Source organism: Scyliorhinus canicula, chromosome 16 (assembly GCF_902713615.1).
Source record: "Scyliorhinus canicula chromosome 16, sScyCan1.1, whole genome shotgun sequence".
Lineage (NCBI taxonomy): Eukaryota > Metazoa > Chordata > Chondrichthyes > Carcharhiniformes > Scyliorhinidae > Scyliorhinus > Scyliorhinus canicula.
The window spans coordinates 110,412,305-110,434,327 of record NC_052161.1 but is presented as its reverse complement, the minus strand read 5'-3'; the positions used below and the strand labels follow the sequence as shown (position 1 = coordinate 110,434,327).

Here is a 22,023-nt window from a genome sequence, read left to right as displayed (position 1 = left end):
CGGGGAGGATGGACGTGAGATTCCAGGGATGGGAGGGGAAAGAGGTAAAGGAGATGAAGGATCTGTTGCTGGAGGGGTGGGGGTGAAGTATGGGCTCCAGCGTGAGAACGGCTTCAGGTATATGTGGGTGCGAAATTTTGCAAAGAAGTTCTTCCCGAACTTTCTGGTGGCACTGTCCTCCTTGTTGTTGGAGGAGGTGGGGGGGGGAGGGGTGTCTGGAAAGTTAATGAACGCAAGGTGAGTCTGCTGTTTGAAGGGGTGTTTGAGTTGCGAGCCATGAGGGAGGGGCCCAACCAATCATGTACACATGCTCTGGTCCTGCCCAGTTGGAGACATTTTGGGGGTCATTTTTCAGCATCATGTTTGAGGTTCTTACATGTGGATTTGGAGCCGGGTACCCTGGAGGCCATATTTGGGGTGTCATTGAATCATAGAATTTACAGTGTAGAAGGAGGCTATTCAGCGCATCGAAGCTGGACCGGTTCTTGGAAAGAGCACCCTACTTAAGCCCCACACCACCACTCTATCCCCTTTATCCCCGTAACCCAACCTAACTTTTTTGGACTCTAAGGGCAATTTAGAATGGCCAATCCACCGAGCCTGTACATCTTTGGACTGTGGGAGGAAACCGGAGCACCCAGAGGAAAGCCACGCACACACGGGGAGAACGTGCAGACTCCGCACAGACAGTGACCCAAGCCGGGAATCCAACCTGGGACCCTGGAGCTGTGAAGCAACTGTGTTAACCACTATGCTGCCGTGCCTTGGGTGGCTGGGGGATTTAATGGAGTTCTTGTATTTGGAGAAGGTGAAATTTGCTCTGATAGGGGCGCTTGAGGGGTTCTCCCAGAGATGGGGTCTGTTTGGCTGTCTTACATTTTGGGGATCTGGTTGCCGTCAAGGAGTGGGGCGGGGCGGGGAGGAGTGTAGTTCTGGGGGGTGGGATTGTTGGGGTAGGTTTGTGTATTGTAAAAGTGTTGAAAATCTGAATTAAAATATTTTAAAAATTAAATTGCCAAAGGGGGACACAGGTTCAAACTGGTAATAAATAAATAAATAGAGCTACATCAGGTATTCCTTCTTCAAATTAAGAGTATTGGACATGTTGCCGCTATTTGGGAATTATTTTAAATATTTTCACGTGCTCCCATACTCTATTGTTTCCAGCTACATGAGTTTCATGCCATTTCGGTGGCATTGAACTCTTCAAATAGAAGCGCTGGCCTCAGGGACACATCAAACTGGGGGTCTGATTAGACCTGGGCGGTGATGCCTTCACAGTTGACTTGCAAGCCAGCACTCACCACCTGGCATCATCACCCTTGGAGCTCGGAAGCGGAGGATGTTTGAAATTTAGCTTTCAAGAGGCGAGAGTCGAAAATTGGCAAAGTTTAGCTGATCCTAAAAGTAGATTTTACTTGTTCCCGATGGGGAGCGGGGATTCCAATCATGCCCGGGGGGGGGGGGGGGGGGGTCGGGCACCGCGAGCAGCGGGGCACCCGCACAATTCGCAGCCTGCACTGGCGCCCGGTTTAAGAATGATTTCCCCTTTTCTTTTGAGGTAGCGAATCCAGTTGCAACATTAAATGTAACACAATAACAGGCAGGACGCAACCATTTCCTTGGGGAAGGGAAAGGCAGCCAAAACTGAAACGTCGGGAGTTTAACCTTTAAAGGAATTGCAATCGTCTGGAATGGGGAATGGTAACTGGCTTGGCCAAGTTTACAGTCTGAGCGATAGATGATGCAAGAGGATGCTTTTTGATGGCGCTAAGGCTCAAGAGATTAATGTTGGCTTTCTAGCCCCTACCCCTCTTTTTGTCTCAGGTAGCAGTTTGGTGCTTCCCGCAGGAACACTTCCTGGAATGAAATTGATCAGCAGTGAGGACTATCGCAGGGAGGAATTCACATCAGATCGGGGGCAGAGAGGGAGAGCAGCTCCTTATTTGCAGACGGGTCTGGGGGAAAAAAAACACACCCCGCCAGCCTTTGTGCCCCTATGGCTTGCAGTCTCAAAGACGAGTTGCTTTGCTCCATCTGCCTGAGCATTTACCAGGATCCCGTGAGCTTTGGCTGCGAGCATTATTTCTGTAGGAAGTGTATCACTGAGCACTGGAACAGGCAGGATCAGAACTCCAGGGACTGCCCCGAGTGCAGAAGGAGCTTCAGGGACCCCTTGCTCTCCCCCAGCCTCAAGCTGTCCAATATCGTGGAGAGGTACAGCGCTTTCCCGCTGGACGCCATCCTACAAGCCCAGAGGAATTCCTTTCCCTGTAAGGACCATGACAAAGTCAAGCTGTTCTGCCTGAATGACAAATGCCTGGTGTGTTTCTTTTGCGACGAGCCTGCTCTGCACGAACAACACCATGTCACCAACATCGAAGAATCCTTTGAAGAAATCCAGGTAAAGCTCGACCACTGCCTCCGTGTTTTCCTTAATGAAAAGAACACAGTCTTAATCTTAAAGGGGCTTCGATCTAAAGGAAGACCAATACTGTCATACTCGTGGTATTCCCCCCCCCCCCCCCAAACCATGTCGTTTGTAAATGTAATTTGTGTCAGCTCATTGGCATAATATTTACTAAACAGAAGCCAAGCTGTCGAGACATTATTTTTAAAACAAAAAAAATCTCTCTGGGCACCAGTGGCAGTCGTTTTGTCCAGAGATTCCTGATAATCTGATGCACTGAATTTGGGGGAGGAGAGGGAGTGGGCTCTGGGAGTTTGGGTGGAATTGAGGGGGGACATAAAAATAACTTCACCATAACCTAAATATATCCTGTGGACGTGGAAGCAAATGTTTAACAGCCAGAGCTAACTGAGCATTATAGAATCCTTAACTCCATATTTAAAGGGGCAGTGTCTGATGAAAAGTATTTGCCAAATTCGCCCTGGAGTGGGATGATTCCTGAATCAGGCCAGTTAAGATGTGAGATGCAGGGCAGCATGGTGGCTCAGTGGATAGCACTGCTGCCTCACGGTGCCGAGGTTCCAGGTTCGATCCCGGCTCTGGATCACTGTCCGTGTGGAGTTTGCACATTCTCCCCGTGTTTGCGTGGGTTTCTCCCCCACAACCCAAAGATGTGCAGGTTAGGTGCATTGACCACGCTAAATTGCCCCTTAATTGGAAAAAATTAATTGGGTATTCTAAATTTAAAAAATAAAAGATGTGAGATGCGATGAGCAGGGTAATCAGGTGATATTAAGGGGCTGCTTTAGACATTTTTAATTGAAGCGTGCAATCCTTTTAAATGGTACAGTTTGTTTTGGATTTTTGCACTTTCCCCTGTTCAGGAAGTGCTGATAATTTGTTTTGGGGGGGGGGGGGGGGGAACACACAACACAGATCATGGAGAAATGATCATCTGTAGCCTCAGCCTCTTTCTTAGCCAGTTTTTGAGGCTGGAGTCTTGACTGTGTGTCAGGAAGCATCTTGATGGCGGGAGCCCATTTTCACAGGTAATCCCTTCGGGGATCACTGCATGCTGACCTTCGATGATTTTTCTTTACCCTGCTCAAGGAGAGCTCAAGCTAATTGTGGCCACTTCAGCATTTGTCCTGCCCCTTTCCGAACTGTTGGATGTCTTAAAGCTGTTTTATAAACCCCAAAAAGGCACCTTTGCTGTTGGAGTGGTCGTTGTAATGTAGGAAATGTTGCAGGTAATTTATGCACTGTGATGATGAGCAAATCATTGTTTTTTAGTGATGTTGGGTGAGGGGTAAATATTGGCCAGAACGGCAGGGGGACTGTCCCTTGCTCTTTTTCAAAATAATGCCATGGAGATTTTTACATTCACCTGAGAGGGCAGATTAATGCTCAGTTTTAGTATCCACTGAAAAGATCACATCCTGATTTGTGTAGCACTAAAATCGGCACCAGGCTAGATTTTGTGCTTCAGTCTCCTAAAGTAAGACTTGAACTCACAACCTTCTGACTCCGAAGCAAATGTTACTAAATTACAGCTTTTAAATTCTTTCATGGGATGTGGGCTTCGCCAGCTAGGCCAGCATTTATTGGCCATTCCGAATTGCCCTCGAGTAGTTGGTGGTGAGCCACTTTCTTAAACAACGATATTGGTACACCCGCAGTGACACCAGCTGTGAGGAGGGGCACTCCAGCATTTTGACCCAGTAACAATGAAGGAATGGCAATATATTTACAGGTCAGGATGGTGAATGGCTTGTGGTGGTGTTCTCATGTGTCTGCTGACCCTGTCCTTCACGGCGGCAGAGGTTGTACGTTCAAGAGGTGCTGTCTCAGGAGCTTTGGTGTGTTGCTGCAGGGCATCTTGTAGATGGTACACATGGCTGTCACTGTTTGTTGGAGGGAGTGAATGCTTAAAGTGCTGGATCGGGTGACAATCAAGCAGGTTGCTTCGTCCTGGATTGTGTTGAGCTTCTTGAATGTTGTTGGAGCTGCACTCATCCAGGCAAGTGAAGAATATTCTACCACGTTCTTGACTTGTGCCTTGTAGATGGTGAACAGACTTTGGGGAGTCAGGAGATAGAATTACTTGCTGCAGAATTCCCAGCCTCTGACCTGCTCCTGTAGCCACAGTATTTATATGGCTAGTCCAGTTCAGTTTCTGGTCAATGGTAACCCCCAGAATGTTGATAGTGAGGGGATTCAGTGATGGTAATGCCATTGAATGTCAAGGGGAGATTCTTTCTTGCTGGAAATGATCATTGCCTACACTTGTGTGGCACGGATATAACTTCTTACTTAATAGCTCAAGCCTGAATATTGTCCAGGTCGTGCTGCATTTGGACATGAAGGTTGCTTCAGTATCTGAGTAGTCACAACTGGTGTGAACATCGCCACTTCTGACCTATGATGAATGGCAGTAACTGAAGGTGGTTGAGCTTCGGGCGCTACTTTGAGGGGGGGGGGGGGGGGGGGCCTCACGGTAGCATGGTGGTTAGCATCAATGCTTCACAGCTCCAGGGTCCCAGGTTCGATTCCCGGCTGGGTCACTGTCTGTGTGGAGTCTGCACGTCCTCCCTGTGTGTGCGTGGGTTTCCTCCGGGTGCTCCGGTTTCCTCCCACAGTCCAAAGATGTGCGGGTTAGGTGGATTGGCCATGCTAAATTGCCCGTAGTGTAAGGTTAATGGGGGGATTGTTGGGTTACGGGTATACGGGTTACGTGGGTTTAAGTAGGGTGATCATTGCTCGGCACAACATCGAGGGCCGAAGGGCCTGTTTTGTGCTGTACTGTTCTATGTTCTATGATTTCCGGAGATAATTGATGTCTAACAAACACAACCATCTTCCCTTGTGCTAGGTTTGACTCCAACCAATGGAGAGATTTCCCCCGATTTCTACTGTCTCCAGTTTTGCTAGTGCGTCCTGGTGCCACATTCGGTCAAATGCTACTTTGATATCAAGGATAGTCAGTCTGACTTCAGCTCTTTCTTTGTCTGTGTTTGAACTAAGGCTGCAATGAATGGCCTAGGCAGAACCCAAATTGAGCGCCAGTGAATAGCACTGACGAAGCCTAGGAATTCTAAACTTTGTTGCTCAGTTCGAAACTGCTCTTTTCCTATTCACGATTTTTACATTTATTCTTTCGTGGATGTGGGCTTCGCTTACAAAGCCAACATTTTTGCCCAACCACTGAGTAGCTAGAGACCAGGTAAGGATGGCGTATTTCCTTCTCTAAAGGATCTCAGCGAAGCAGTTGGATTTTTAATCACAATCGCTGAGACTAGCTTTCAAACCCAGATCTTTATGTTGGATTTCAATTCCACCAGCGGCAGTGGTGGTGGGATTTGAACCAATGTCCCAGGGGATTAGGCTGGGCCTCTGGATTACTGTCCATTCACATTACCATGACATTGCCAGTTCCTCCAATTCCTCATCTCATTTTTTGCTGTTAAACCATACACCATTTTTAGTTTAACTAATTGATTGATGGGATTGGGTCACGGCTGATGATATCGGCTATGTCTGCACTGCTTCCATCAAAGTTACAAGTTCTCAATGTTATTTTGTGTCAATAAAGTGGAATGTGCTGCCTGTCAGTACCTGCAGTGGATGACACCAAAAAATTCAAACCTGGAATATTATTTTTCCTTCATAAACCAAAGTATACCAAGTGCATTGGTTTTACAGATAAATATACAAATAGAATCATACAGCACAGAAGGAGGCTATCTGGACCATTTGAAGTTCATCCATCTGTCCCTGCCCTTTCCCCTGTCGTGCTGCACCTTTTCCTTTTCACTTACTTATTCAATTTCACTGCAGTGTTAATGTAAGCCTATTAGTGACACTAATAAAGATTATTGTTTGTTCCATTTCCACCACCCTTTCGGGCAGCGCATTGCAGATCGCAACAACTCGCTGCCTTTTATTTTTAAAGAAAATTTCTCCTCGTCTCTCCTCTGGCCAGTTTGCCAATGATCTTAAATCTGGTAACTCCTCTTACTGTCAGCTCAAACAACCTCTTCCTGTCTTTTGCCGCAAAACTCCTCAATAGGGCTGCGAAAGGCCACCAGGATCACAGCATTGATAGAGTGCAGAAGGGAGCCATTCAGCCCTTTGTCACAGAGTACATAAGAGGCCCTTCGGCCCATCAAGTATACACTAACGGAACAAAACTAATCCCGCACTTGGCCCATAGCTTTGAATTTTATGACCTTTCGAGTGCTGGTAAACATACGTTTTAAAGATTGTGAGGTTTCCCGCCTCTATTATCCTCCCAGGTGCATTCCAGACACCCACCTCCCTCTAGGTGAAACCCTTTCCTGAAATCCCCTCTAAACCTCCTGCCCTTCACCGTAAAATTATGGCCCCTTGTTACTGGCACTTCAACTGAGGGGAACAGCTGCTTCCTATCCAGCCCTCCAAATGAGCAAATACTCACTCTACACACAGGCTGTGCAACCTCTTGCATGATTCTCCCCACCCTCTTGTTCCGAATGGTATCTGGACCCCATTCCCGGCTCCACCACACACATTTTCTTCCACATTCGTTTGAAGACCCTGATTTGTTCAGTTCCCTAGCTGTGAGCTACCTTTGTTATCCAGTGTGCCGACCTGGATGCTGAATTCCAGTAGATCATGTGGCAACAGGGGGCATTCCAGCCAAGCCTGATCGCAGTCAGGGTGTCCAATGAGTAGAGCTTTGGTTATTGTTCAGAAGTCCTGGTTGTGATACCCTTTATTAGCCAAGAGCTGACAAAATGAAAGGTAGTTCTGATTATGGTCATGATTTAGATCAGCCTTGACCAGGAATTGGTCTGCATAACCGAGTTCCACAGTGGCCAGGTATTCGGAAATAGTGCCCATTATATTTTGTAGCAGATATCATAAAATGATAACAAATTTCTTGGATGCAGATGGTTAATGTAGGTGACCTTTTGAATTCTTTAATTGCATTAAGTACATTTGTGGATGAACATTTTGTGCAGTGTTACCCTCTTCCTGTTTTATCCCCATTGCCAAAATCACCAACTGAGATGACCCTGTATTGTAAATTATCCAGTACAATTGCTGTTGTAACTGAAAACCCACCTCTGAAAGTTGCCCAACTGGGTGCGTCTGAAGGAAAATGCAACTCCTGGCAGGGGTTCATGCCATGGAATGTGCCATTGTGGCTCTGGCCACATGCAGGTTAAGGATTCAATGAAACCATACAGACCAGTAATACACCTCTGCCATTGTTGACTGATAGAAACCTCCACCCTGATTTAAAAACAAAATGCTCCTGACCACAAAAAACAGTCACACACCCAAATTCTACAGATGCAAATTTGTCCTATTGCTGCTGGTTCCATCAACAACTATTATCCTCTGGTTTTTGATTTTTGTTAAAGGTGTTGAAGATTATTGGTAGATTTGACACTTGGCTGCCTCTATCTATCTTCTGATTTACTCAAGTCCTGAAACAAGCCAATTCTTTGCAGCTTAACCCGTTTGTCAGGCTCATGTTCCTCAATGCAGATAATCCTGAAATGTTGTACAAATGAAGGGGGGTTCATGTTAAAAATCAGTTTAGACATGAGGTGGCATGAATCTGTTTCTTCAGGGCACTTTTGCTGCCAGCGCTACTGTTGTTACCCTGGAGCCAAATCTTCAAAGATCTATTGTTAGACACAATTGCAAAATGTAGATTTCTGGTAGATTAAACCTTCAAAAGATCTATTGGATGGAGGCAAACGAGGAAGACTGTTTTTTGTGGTTTGTTGGAGCACCACTCTCCTAAAGGCCTGGTAACAATACTAAATAATAACGTAATACTGCTACATTGAGCAGGATCTCGCACCGCTCTTCGAAACCTGCTCCCTCTCATTACAACACTGGGGAAGTCTGATGTCGTGTCCAGAAATAATAGTCCTAATTCGTCACTACTGAGCCCGCAACAACAATTGTCCACCGTGGAGATGTGAAAGCTTCTGTTCTTGTGAGCTGCAAAGGTTGGAGGCCAAGGCGGTTGTATGTTCAGGCCCATAAGTGTCACAGGAGATATCGGCAACAACCTAACCTGGGAAAATTTGCTGTATTTTTTGGGCTCCTGAACATAACCAAGTCCACACTGTTTGATCTGCCAATAAAAGGATCCAGAGTTCTGATCTGCAGCCAGGCCTGCAATCTGCATTCTTTTAAAGAGTTAACGTTGCTCAGAGCCTCTGACTAAAAAGGACTCGCGCTGACGGTCTATTTCCGTTTTAAAAATAAATTTAGAGTGCCCAATTCTTTTGTTTTTCAATTAAGGGGCAATTTAGTGTGGCCAATTCACCGAACCTGCACATCCTTTTGGGTGGTGGGGGTGAGACCCACACCGACACTGGGAGAATGTACAAACTCCACACAGACAGTGACCCGGGGCCGGGATTGAACCCGGGTCCTCGACGCCGTGAGACTGCAGTACTAACCACTGCGCCACCGTGCTGGCATCCCACAGTTTATTTCCACATTTTTAGTATCACACTTCAGGTGCAGCATCCAGAAATCGTTGCTGTTTGTTCTTTAAAAATAAAATATGCAATCGTGAGCCTCTAATTGTCATCAGGATGCGCCTGATCACATTCAGTCTTGTGACATTAAAGGGACAGTTTGCACAGCTGCAATGTAGCAGCACAACAAGAAACTGGGACATGAAAACCCTGTACTTGCTGTGAGCAATGCCATAGGCCATCCAGTAAATGAACATAAGATTATAAGAATGTAATAAATGTGAGCAGGAGTAGGCCACACGGTCCCTTGAGCCTCCTCCACCATTCAATAATATCTTGTTGATCTTCGACATCAACTCCGCTTTCTCACCTAATCCACATATCCCTTGTTCCCCAACGTCCATTGATCTCACATCCGTGATTATATTTAACTACTGAGCCGCCATGGCCCTCTGGGGCAGAGGATCCCAAAGATTCACAACCCTCTGATGGAAGAAATCCCTCCTAATCTCCGTTCAAATCGACTGAGTACTTTTCCTGAGAATAGTCCTACTCGTTCTAGCCTCTCCCTCCAGGTGAAGCAGAGCAACCGCTCATTGAATCAACTTGCAGCTTGAAGGGTCGACAATGGGCAGCACAGTAGTTAGCACTATGGCATCACAGCGCTAGGGTCCCAGGTTCGATTCCCAGCTTGGGTCACTGTCTGTGCGGAGTCTGCACGTTCTCCCTGTGTCTGCGTGGGTTTCCTCCAGGTGCTCTGGTTTCCTCCCACAAGTCCCAAAAGATGTCCTATTAGGCAATTTGGATATTCTGAATTCTCCCTGTGTATACCCGACCAGGTGCAGGAATGTGGCGACTAGGGGCTTTTCACAGTAACTTCATTGAAGTGTCAATGTAAGCCTACTTGTGACAATAAAAATTATTTTAAAAATGTGCATGAGGCGCTGCCAGAAAGGGTTCTCCCCCAGCCAGAATCTATCGTTTAACCGCACTTCCACATCCCAGTGATGAGTCTGTTGAGTCAAGGGCCAGGACACCTGGATACCAGTTCATTTCTACCAAGTGATGACTGCTTTACATTGCATCAAATCCATTTCCCATGGCCACGAGTATTGGCCTGTGTGAATGGATCATGTCCTCTTTCAACTGAGGCCCCATTTGCTGTCTGGTGGCCAGAAAAGAACTCCATGGTACTCTTTCAAGGTTGAGCAGGAGAGCTATCTTCGTGTCCAGGCCAATCTTTATCCCGCAAATCAAAATCACTGAAACAAATTATCCAGTGATTATTTAATTTGTTGTTTGTGGGGAGTGAGCTGTGTGCAAATCAGCTGCTGTGTTTCCCACATTACAACAGTGCCTATATTACAAAGTACTTCATTGGCTGTAAAATGCTTCGGGGCATCCTGAGGTCCTGAAAGGTGCAGATGTTATTACCTTGGATCTCATACCTACACATCAAGTGCATTTCAGCAAAGGCTGGTTAGGTTGGTGCCCAGCTCAACTGCCCACAGCAAGATGGTGAAAACCGTCCCATTGAGATGGTTTTCACCAGAGCCCAGTTACCGTTTCAATGTATTCCTTTCTCCGAGTTACAAAGCTCAATGCACAGAGTGCATGGGGCAATGGCCCTTAATCCATCACCTTGCTTGCTAGAACCCAATTCACGGCCCCCACAAAAGTGGCACTCTAAATCCAAACTAACCAGAACAGGTATTACACCTGATCTCAGGCTTCATCATAGCCAAAAGGCCGAAAGGGCCATTGGGAGTAATAGAGTTCTAAATGAGATGTAGTACGTTGACACGATATTGTGGTCTGACTATTTGACATTTGCTGAATAAAATGTAAAGTTTTCTTTTCCTCATGGCTCATTTGGGAACCAGAATATGTCGCTGAGCCACTCGGACAAGGAAAGACTTAAAATATCGCCAATTTGTGCTCATTTATCTGATCTCAGCTGGAACAACAGTAAGGAAGCTACAATTTAAATCAGCGCTCTTGTAACTAAGGGGATTACCAACTCTCGTTCCTTGCCCATCCAGGAACCACTGCTGGACAGTTTTGGCTAAGTGGATGTTGGGCTCAGTCAGCAAGTGTTGTTGACTGTCTGGAGTCACGTGGACACTAGCATTTGGCAGTGCGCCAACTCTGTTTTCTGGTAGTGCGCCTCACCAAGAGCCAACTCCTCGAGGGGGAGGGGGGTGATAAAAAGATTAAAATTGATCCCTGAACCTCCCAAAAGGCTGCTTGGGTCCATGTGTTTTAGAACATTGCAAGTTATGCCATTTAATCTGGTGGGGCAAGTTTTTTTTTGTTGCAAATGTGTTTTAACTCAACACCGACAGGAACAATTTTGGGGTCATTATATTGTGAAAGAACTTTGAGCTTTGAAACCAGAGCAGTGTTGACATTTTGATGTACCTGTTAGTCTGTAATTATGGATTGATTCCAGCTATTAACTGTACTGGAGGGTGCTTCTATGCGGTTTCCCGATGATGTACAGTACTGTCTGTTTAAAAACATTCTAGATGTGCTTTATTGTCAGTGCCGCACTGCTGGTTCAAAGGCCCTCTTGTTAACTTTATGAGGGATGGAGATTGAAGCCTTTTAATTTCACAGAGAAAATCATAAACTGGTACTTCTCCTTGTTCTTTTTAATTGCTCTACCTTGTAACAAATTGCGACAAAAATTACTGTGCTCCCATCAATAGATTAGAATTTAAAGAAAAAGACATACACCCTTAAAATGTACCTCCAACAGCTCAAAGGGTGCTTTGCATATGAAGTACTTTGCAACATAATTGACTGTTTTCTGGGCAAATCACAGTCCAAAGTTTTGGTTCCGGCTCCCCTCTGGGAATTGAGCATGTAGAGTGGGTTTCAACTCCAGTACCACTTGGAGGGAGTGTTTAATTGATGACGATGCTTCTTACGGATGAGATGCTAAACCTTGGAGCTTATTGAAGTGAATGTTAAAGATCCACTGTGCTATTTGAAGAGCCGGGAGGGATTGCTGATGCCCTGGCCAACATTCCTCCCTCAAGCTGACCTACTGAAAACAGATTTCTCTCAGTGCTGTTAGTGGACTCTTTCTGTGCACTGCTGGGGCTATGCAGGAAGAACCATAGCATCTGTGGGCAGGCTCATGATCAGGTTTGTTATTTAAAATGAATAAAAGAGGGCAGCACGGTGGCGGAGTGGGTTAGCCCTGCTGCCTCACGGCGCCGAGGTCCCAGGTTCGATCCCGGCTCTGGGTCACTGTCCGTGTGGAGTTTGCACGTTCTCCACGTGTCTGCTAGGGTTTCGACACACAACCTAAAGATGTGCAGAGTAGGTGGATTGGCCAAGCTAAATTTGCCCTTTAATTGGAAAAAATTAATTGGGTACTGTAAATTTATATTTAAAAAAAATAAAATGAATAAAAGTGACTTCCGGTGACGGTGGGCATGAGGCAGCCGCACACTGGAGGGCTTCCGCTCGGGAATAGAATTTTCGGGGTTTTAAAGCCCGGTCTCAGGGGCAACGGAGGATGAAAAAGCTGTAAGGAGGCACAGGGAGGAGAAATGTCCAAGTTTGGGGAAAAAAACAGCCGTGAAAAAGGGGGTTAACGGAAGTCCACCAGTGAGTGAAAAAGTTAGCGCAGGAACTGTAAGGAAAGTGGAGGCTTGGGCAGGGGAGGCAGAAGAAATGACCAAAGCTGTGGAACTTGAAAAACAGTTCACAAAGCACATGGAAGCGATGAAGAAGGAGATGGGGGCGGTATTGAAAGTGCTGGTGGAGGAGGCAATTGCCCCAATGAGGGCGGCAGTATCGATGGGGGTGGTATTGAAAGTGCTGGTGGAGGAGGCAATTGCCCCGATGAGGGCGGCAGTATCGATGGGGGCGGTATTGAAAGTGCTGGTGGCGGAGGCGATTGCCCCGGTGAGGGCGGCGGTATCAAGCGCAGCGGCAGAGGTGCGGGAGCAAGGTGAGACACTGAAAGAAGTGGAAGAAGCATTATCGCAGCACAGTGATCAACTCACCTCGATGGGGAAGGAGCTGCAGAGGGTGATGAGACCAACAAGGGTCTGCGAGCCAAAATGGTCGACCTGGAAAACCGATCCAGGCAGCAGAATCTGAGGATCGTAGGTCTGCCCGAAGGGGTGGAAGGCCTGAGGCCGACGGAATATTTTGCCATGATGTTGCCGGAGCTATTGGGAGAGTTGGACAATCCCTCCCGATACAAACTGGATCGGGCTCATCGTTCGTGGAGGCCTGTACCAAAGGTGAGTGAGCCGCCAAGAGTAGTAACTGTGTGTTTCCATAGGTACAGCGTGAAGGAGAAGATTCTGTGCTGGGCAAAGCAGAAGCGGGTGGTGCAGTGGGCTGGAGCTGGTATACGCATGTACTAGGACTTTACGGTGGAGCTGGTGAGGAGGCAGGCGGCCTTCAGCCGGGTGAAGAAGGCACTGTACATCAGCAAGGTGCAGTGTGGCATAATATATCCAGCTAAGTTGAGGGTGACCTTTCTTTTGGGACGGCGGAAGTGGCGGGGGCATTTGCGAAGGCAGAGGGCTGTGGCAGAATTGAGAAATGGGATTGAGAGTGGCTTGTGTACCGATGTAGCCTCATCTAACTTTATTTTTTCACTGCATGTTGGTGTATGTATGTCTATTTGGACAAGGGAAGAGTTGGGACTTTCATTTGCAATGATGGTTCTTTGGGTCTTGAGTGTGTATGCTGGGGTTGTGTGCTAAAGGGGATTTCTTGGTTTTCCTGGGACCAGGCAAGGGGGCCTCCATGTTGGCTGTCTTAAGCTGGCCAGTGAACGGGTGTGAGGTGGGGGGGAGGGGCTGCGGCCATCAGAGCCTGGTAGAACAGGTTTTAGTGAGTCTAGCCGGGGTGAAAAGTTGGGGGAAGGAACCCAAGTGTGGGGGGAGGAGTTGACAAGAGGAAGTGGAGGGGCGGAGTCTGGGAGGTGGGGGGGGTGGGTTGTCGACAATTCATGGGTGCCATTCATGGTACTCTTCCGGGGATTGGATGGGGTTGAATATTAAGGAGGGGGGGTTGGGGGGTGGACTATATATGTCAATGGTGACCATAGGCGATTCCTGATTCCTTTTTAATTTTTTCCTTTTTTTTCCCCTCCTTGGGAGGTTTTGTTTTATTTGATGCTTGTATTGTCATGTGGGCCGTTGTTTGGCGGTTGATGGGAGGATGGGATCGTTGTTGTTAATAAGGGGATTGTCATTGTATTTGTTAGCGTTTACTGTTTGGTGGGGTGTAAATTTTGAAGAAAATGTGAAAAATGGAGACTAAAAATATTTTTAAAAAAATAAATAAATAATGAATAAAGGTGTTTTTTTTTGTAAAAAAGAAAAGATTTTACTTGGTGCATAATATTATCTCTTTACCATATGCTGTGTCTGCTGTGCCGGAATCCCAGTGAGGATACAGGATCTTGAGGGAGGGAGGGGGAGAATTTTGCTCAGCAACATTTGTTTAGAATCAGCAGCCGCCCCCCCACCCCCTGCCTTGCACAAGCTGTGCTTAATTCTGAACATGTTCTTATGCAAACAGAAAGCGTTTGGAATAAACTCTTGTTCGTTCTTGTGGCAGTACTGGGAGAGCTGACAGGAATACTCTCCAGTCTCTCATTTTCCCCTCAAGTTATTTCCCGATTTTTGTTTCTCTCTCTGCCCCTCTCCTGACACTGTTGAATCTGTCTTGTGGGAATGCCCCCATCGATCCTCTCAGTTCATTTATCTTGGCCAGGTGGCCATATGTGAACCATGCCAATGACTGTTGACTCTGCAGGACAACATGGCCAAGCATGACTTTGTCCTCACCAAATGACCATATATTTCTGGGGATCTATTTTCTACCAGCATAAATATTTTAAAGCTTGAGTTTCCTTTATCCAAAACTCCTTGGGGCTAACTGCATTTCAAGTTTCAGATCATTTTGGTCTTCAACACCACATGTAAACTTGTGTTACAAGAGCCGACGCTTAGGCTCGCTATAGTCCAAAGTAAATACAATGGCCAGTAAAAGTAAGATGTATCGCTGAATGATACATACAGGGTACCTGTAATAAGTTTCTATTCAACATGCTGACCACAAAAAACACATGGTAAACAGTGCAGGCAAACAACCTGACTTCCCGTGCTAAAGGTCGATGAGGTTCAAATAAAGTGCGGTTCTTGGATGTGTCCGCTTTTTGAATTTATGGAGAAAGGATATTCGCCCCGTAGGCTAATGGGATTGCGGGATATGAAGTGAAGCTGAGTCCAGAATGGAGAAACCTACATTTACATAGCGGCCTGTCCCAGAGCACTGAATCGATAGGCTACTTTTGAAATCACTCTTATGTTTCATAAGTAGGTAGGTTGGTAATTAGTCAGAGTCCACATCTCTCCCTCTCATCAATCATTTGAGTAGCTTTGATACTACCCAGTATCGAGCACAGTGCAGACAAGGATGAGGGTCCCAAATCTACCTCAGCCTGAAGAGAGGAATTGAACCCATTGATGATACTCTGAACTAACCGGCCCTCTGTGTGCATGGATGTAGCTGCAAATGTGTTCGCCACAATGAGCAAGAAGAGAACTAACGACTAGATAACCTGTGCTTTTTTACAACATTGATTGAGGAATGGACGCCAGCCAGGGAGCATGGCCCACTCTTATTCAAATGAGTCTTTTGCATCCACAAGAATGGGAAAATTAGATCTCACTTTAATGTCTCGGAGGGTTGGGACCTCTGTCGATGCAGCCCTCCCTCAGTGCCTCATTGAGGTGTCAGCCGATAGCTGGAATAGATTTATGAAAATGAGACTAATGTGCCCTGTTCCTATCTGGAAGATTCTCCTCTTTTCCGTGGCGAAAGTGGCTTTTGTTTTCTGCTTCCAAAATGTAATGTCCCTGTTGGAGAAATTGAACATTAATTGCAAAGCCCAGCTGCAATGCTGAGGGAACAACTGCCACTGTCTGTCTGTTATCATATTTTGAAAAGAATGTGGTTCAAAAAAAAAGCGGTAATTAAAACCGAGAGCCAGCTGACATCCATAAACCAGGAGAGTGCAGCTTGAGTGAAATAATGGCTTCTTTTGCGACCCAGCGATTAAATTAGGGCCCTGTCTCCAACACTCGGGCAGACATTCCCTCTGTGAGCTCTGTGTCAAATACAGTGCTCCAAGTATTAAATTACTAAATGAGAGGCATTCACCAGTATCGGAGGATGATTAAACAAATTGCTGCTGAAATGTTATTTTGTGAAGCAAGTGTTTGGTTCTGCTGATGGGTTTTTCCTCCCCCTCTCCTGATCGCACAGGCTTGCAATTATGGTGGGGATCGAGGTTGTGGGAGTGTGGGGGAGGGAGGGTGGGGGTGTGCAGAGGGCTGGGATGCTCCATTTCATGATGGGACTTGCCCTCTGACACCTCACCCTTGTGACTATTCCTCTTGCATAGCTTCAAAGGTGGTGCGTGTTTGGAGGCTTTAGGGCCATGGGCAGTTTGGAGCCCAGTCTGGTCATGTCCTCATCCAATTTCAACATATTTTGCAATGGTGGTTCCCAGGATAGAGATTGGCAATGGGGACCTGAGTTGAGTTAATTTTACCATTCCTGACAAGACAGAGGGAAAGTGAATCCTGCGGGAAATCTGGGTGTTGAAGTGAGGACCGTGTTGAAGTTGGGTGCTGTTCCTGATGAGGGTATACTTGCTGTCTTGGATGGGCATTGAAGAATGGCATACGTGTGAGGTGTTAGTGAGTTACTGGCACCTGTGAAAGCTGTACATAAGTGGGCATCACTGTCCTCACCAGAGGAGAGGAAACTGGACGAAACAAAAAGTGTAATGAAAAACTTTACCTCTGGGTCACTAACCTGGGGGGTTGCGTTTGTGAAACTGCCTCCCTTAACCTCCACTGAGGCTGCAACTCCAGTGTAATGCATTTGTGGTAATGTTCCCCAGGGGGAGAGAACACAGCAACAGAGGGAACTTAAGCACGCTGGAGGTTACTATTGACCAGAAACTGATTGAACGAGCCACATAAATACATTGGCTACAAGAGCAGTAAGAGGCTGCAGATTAGCAGTACAGATTATCTGTGAAGACTTAATTACCTGAAAATGCTTGCATTCAAAGCGTTGTCTTGCATCTTTGACTTTGTCTAGATATATGTTTCTGGAACATACCTCTTCATTCACCTGAGTGCTCTGAAAGCTAGTGATTTGAAACAAACCTGTTGGACTTTAACCTGGTGTTGTAAGACTTCTTACTAGGAATTCAATAAAGTCTGTCAAACCTGTGTAATTTTAAATTGTAACGCCGTGAACTGTGAAATGTCCAGCTGTACAATTATAAATTTTGCAGAAACGGGAGGGGAAAGACTCCACAGAAAATGCTAGAATTACCCACAAACAGGATATTTTGCAGTTGAATTAGCTCTTTGCTGAGCTCCATTGTCCCTCATGTAAAAATCTGTCAATCCCAGTCTTGCAATCGGCAAGCTGGGCGGCATCTGTGCAATCGAAGGGGAAGCTAAAAAAGGTTTGGGTCACGACTTTTGACAGGCAAGAGAGATGTTCGAGATGAACAGCTTGCAATAAAGAGCTGAGCCAGGGATAGGAAGCAGAGGACTTCAGGGATAAAGAAAACGAGTGGTCTGTGATTATTAGGTGGAGGTAAGGGTACCTTTAACCAGTGATGGTGTAATAAAAAAGGAAGCAAAGACAGACAGAACTTTTTTTTAAAAAAAAGGTTCAGGGGACATGCAAATCATTACAGCAGACTAGCAAGGGAGGAGGGCAGCATGGTGGATCTGGCAAAGGGGAGAAGGCTTCAGCAGCCAAGAAGTCATGGCAGAAGCAAGATGGGTCGATTAGAACTGCTGAACGTTCAAATCGTGGTTTTATTCGAAGGGTGCACTCTGAGGTGTATAGCAGTGGGGTGGAGTACAGATGGTTTGCAGGTCTGACACTGACTAAGAATAACCTGTGGTAATCAATTAAGAGTATTATGCAAGTATCTGAAGTGTGATGTTTCCCCAGTAACGTGTTGGTAACTGGACAACAAACCACTCTGTTGATGGGTTTGATTCGTCATTAATTGTAATGGCAGAGCCGGAGTGTATGGTGAGAAAATGGTGCTATACCAGATGTGCATTAGGATTCCATCGTGGTGACCTGCTAAAACCATTTGGCTGGAAACCTCAAAATAGCTCCTGCATGAGTCTTCATTTTAAAATTGATTGGCCTGATCTCTGCAATTATTACCCAACCAACCCTCATTTTAAAACCTATTAAAACACATGTCTAGGCCGACATGCCACATGAAGGAAGTGTGTAGCGTTGTACACACTAATCAAGTGTTGAAGGATTCAATGTGAAATTGATCTTAATTGGAAAATGGGGTTTAATTTATTTTTGCCCCCCACCCTTCTCTTGGAGCAATTTGAATTTTGTTTTTAATAGTGGTGCACCCTGGTTCTACCTTCTAATTTGTTATTTTTCTTCTGTTCATAGTTGAGTTGTGTTTGAATTTTCAGTGTAGTATAATTTGTGCAAACGTTGCTTCATTGTTGCTCTGCCACATTGAACCGCTTCCCTCCAGTTTACAGACGCGCTCTCCTCTTGTCAGTCTCCCAGTCCATCTTGCACGCTTCCACCTTTCCAGCTGAACATGATACTCTTCTTCACCTCCACTCAATTCAGCATGGCCTTCCTCTCTCCCCCCCCGCCACCCTTTCCTCCTGCAAGCACTGACCACAGGCACCTACTTCCCACCTCCCTCCAAAGTGGCAATCTTGCCTTTTCCCTTCCCATAACTTCACTTTTGGTGTCTTCACCCCTCTCGATCTTCATCCATTTTATCCACTTTGCTTCCCTGTTTCCTCAATATTGATCCTTCCCAATCCTACAAATAGGGAAGTGATTTGGCAGCTGAAACCACTGGCAGTAGGAAAAGAACTTTGGTAAGAGAAATGTTGAGGGTAGAGGGACCCTGCACTGCTCTTGTATCTGCAATTGCAATTTGGGCCCACAAGGCTCTGACCATCCAATTCAAGTCTAGATGCTTGGCAATACGTCCCAGTGTTGCACATGAAGAAAGGTCACATGTATGGGGCACTGGAGGAAGTTGGTTCAAAAGAGGAGGGAAGCAGGAGAATAGAAAGTCAATGGTCTAACATAACCACTCCAGCCACAAGTGTATCCACAAGCCGCCAGTAACCTGAAAGCTGGCGTCGATAGACAAATGGGGCTGAAATTGCAGTTATTTTATTCCACGCCTACTGTGGGTACTGCCTGTTCCTGGGGCACAAGTATTTTTTGGATTCTTTAATGTGATGTGGGCATCGCTGGCTAGGCCAGCATTTGTTGCCCATCTTTTATTACCCTTGTAGAGGGTGGTGGTGAACCAATGCCTTGAACTAAGTTACTGTGGTGTAGGTACACCACAGTGCTGTTATAGAGGGAGTTCCAGGATTTTGTGACAACGAAAGAATGGCGATTTAGTTCCAAGTCAGAATGGTGTGCATCCTGGAGGGGAACTTGCAGGTGGTGTTCCCCTGCATCTGTTGCCCGTGTCCTTCGAGGTGGTAGAGGTCACTGGTTTGGAAGTTGCTATTGAAGGCAACTTGGCAAGTTGCTGCAGCAAATTTCGCAATGTTGCTACTTATGTGGCACTGGTGGTGGAAGTGAATGTTTAAGGTGGTGATCCGGTGATGGAATGCCGATCAAGCAACCTGCTTTGTCATGAATGACGTTGAGATACTTGGTCCTACACTCATCCGGCCAAGTGGAGAATATTCCATCACATTCCTGACCTGTGCCTTGTAGATGGTGGGTAGGCTTTGCAGAGTCAGGAGATGAACATTCTCGGCAGTATTCTCAGCCTCTGACTAGCTCCTTGTAACTATGTTATTGATATGATTGGTTCAGTTCAGTGGTAACCCCTGGATGTTGATGGCAGGAGATTAGTGATGGTTATGTTATTGAATGTCAAAGGGCAGATGATTGGATTCTCTTTTGTCAAAGATGGTCATTACCTATTGCAAGTTGAAGGTAGAACTCTAACATTTAATTCAAATGTCTGGTCATTGTCAGGCAGCGACTGTCACCAGGATATTGTGTTGTGATGGGTATTACAGCCGAGCTGAATCATCAATTAGTATTCACAGGTATTAGCTTACCAACAAAAAAAAAACCCTGGCTGATTTGTGTTCTCTTCATTTCGGAGAGCAGCAACCAATTATAATGCTCGATGATTGCTTTGGCTGAGATCTGATAATGCTGGGAATCAGACCTGAGACCCTTAGATCGACAGGAATTCATTACTCCTACTCCTTTTTGAAATGGGGTTAGTTTTAACCTTCATTACGTTCAGTTCCTCTTTATTTTCTCGCTGGCCTAGCCTCGGAGAAATCAATTAAGGCCTTTTGTTTACAGTAATGTTAATGGATTCACATGATCAATAACCTGGCCGCGATGAATAAAGCCAACTCCAGCTATAAACTTTCTGACCTCTGGTACAGCAAGGTAGAAGTTTTGATGTTGCTTTCTTGTGTCATTTGCTTCTTCGTTAAGTTAATCAGTTTAGCGTAGGGCAGCACGGCGGGGCAGTGGTTAGCACTGCTGCCTCATGGCGGCGAGGACCCGGGTTCGATCCCGGCACCGGATCACTGTCCGTGTGGAGTTTGCACATTCTCCCCTTGTTTGCATGGGCTTCACTCCCAGAACCCATGTGCAGGTTGGATGGATTGGCCTCTTAATTGGGAAAAAAATAATTGGGTACTCCAAATTCATTTTTAAAAAGTCAGTTTGGCGTAAAGTACATACTACTTTTATTGGAATGGGAGAGGAGGAGGGTTTCACAATCTTATCGGTTCCTACGTTCTCATACTTCACTAGCTCCATTAAGTTTTCTTCTGCAGAGTGGACACAGAAAAGATTTATCGTAACCAGTGTGCCGCACTAAAATAAAAGGAAAATAGTGTAGATGCTGGAAATCTGAAATAAAAACAGACTATGCTGGAAAAAACTCAGCAAATATGCAGCATCTGTAGAGAGAGGGGAAACAGAGTTCATGCTTTGTGACCTGCTGAGTTTTTCCAGCAAGGTCTTTTTATTAGCATAAGAGCACTATTGCTTTGTAGGCTGATCAAGTGCGTCAGTGACATCTGCAGTCAACGTTGTTGCTTTGGGGTGGTTTATGCTGATCAATAATATTTTCTGTTGCACTGTCCAGCAAGTGGCGAGCCATCGAGGGTGCACAGGTCTTAAATTCAGTCCTCGGTTTGAGTTGGGTGACCTGATCTTCGTTTGGGCAAATGCAGAGGTGCTACAACTGGGCTTTGTGTTCCTGGACAGGAAGAGGGAGAGAGAAAAGGGAAATCTGGCAGGATTTCTGAATGTTATTCTATGGTTCCTCGCTGGAACATGAGTACTCGGGACAGATTCGGGTTGAGCTACTGGACCCCCCATGGTGTAATAGCTTCCTGGCATTCGCTGTCTAGATTTCCATGTGTGGCTTGACCCTAGGGAAGCTATTGACTGGCCATCCACTGAAGAAATTAGTCTTCTTGGCAAGTGGGAACCAGGAAAAACATCTAGAATCATAAAAGAGGTTTTGGCTAGCTATAGTATGAGGTGGTATGCCTACTGACTTCTCCTTTGCCATCTGTCCCCATAATAATTATCTTTATTATTGTCACAAGTAGGCTTACATTAACACTGCAATGAAGTTACTGTGAAAAGCCCCTAGTCGCCACACTCCGGCGCCTGTTCGGGTACACGGAGGGAGAATTCAAAATGTCCAAGTCACCGACAAACACGTCTTGTGAGAGGAAACTGGAGCATCCGGAGGAAACCCACACAGACACGGGGAGAACATGCAGACTCCACACAGGCAGTGACCCAAGCCGGGAATTGAACCTGGGACACTGGCGCTGTGGAGCAACAGTGCTAACCACTGTGCCACCGTGCCTGAATGTTTCATCTACTCCAGCAGCATGTTAGAAAGTGATCTGTCCCCCCCCCCCCCTTATCCTTTTGTGGGCTGTGGGCATCGTCAGCAATTCCTAATTATCCTTGAACTGAGTGGCTTGCTTGGTCATCTCAGAAGACAGTTAAGAGTCAACCATA

General features: G+C 46.1%; 1 protein-coding gene across 1 annotated transcript in view; it reads left to right on the top strand.

Moving 5' to 3' along the window:
• The first annotated feature begins 1,624 nt into the window (after nt 1–1,624).
• The window catches only part of trim62.1 (tripartite motif containing 62, tandem duplicate 1), an 87,790-nt gene continuing 67,391 nt past the window's right edge, over nt 1,625–22,023 (top strand). The window contains exon 1 of the mRNA XM_038822352.1: nt 1,625–2,404. Within this exon, the coding sequence (XP_038678280.1) occupies nt 2,000–2,404 (405 nt within the window). The 5' untranslated portion in view covers nt 1,625–1,999. The remainder of the gene's footprint in view (nt 2,405–22,023) is intronic.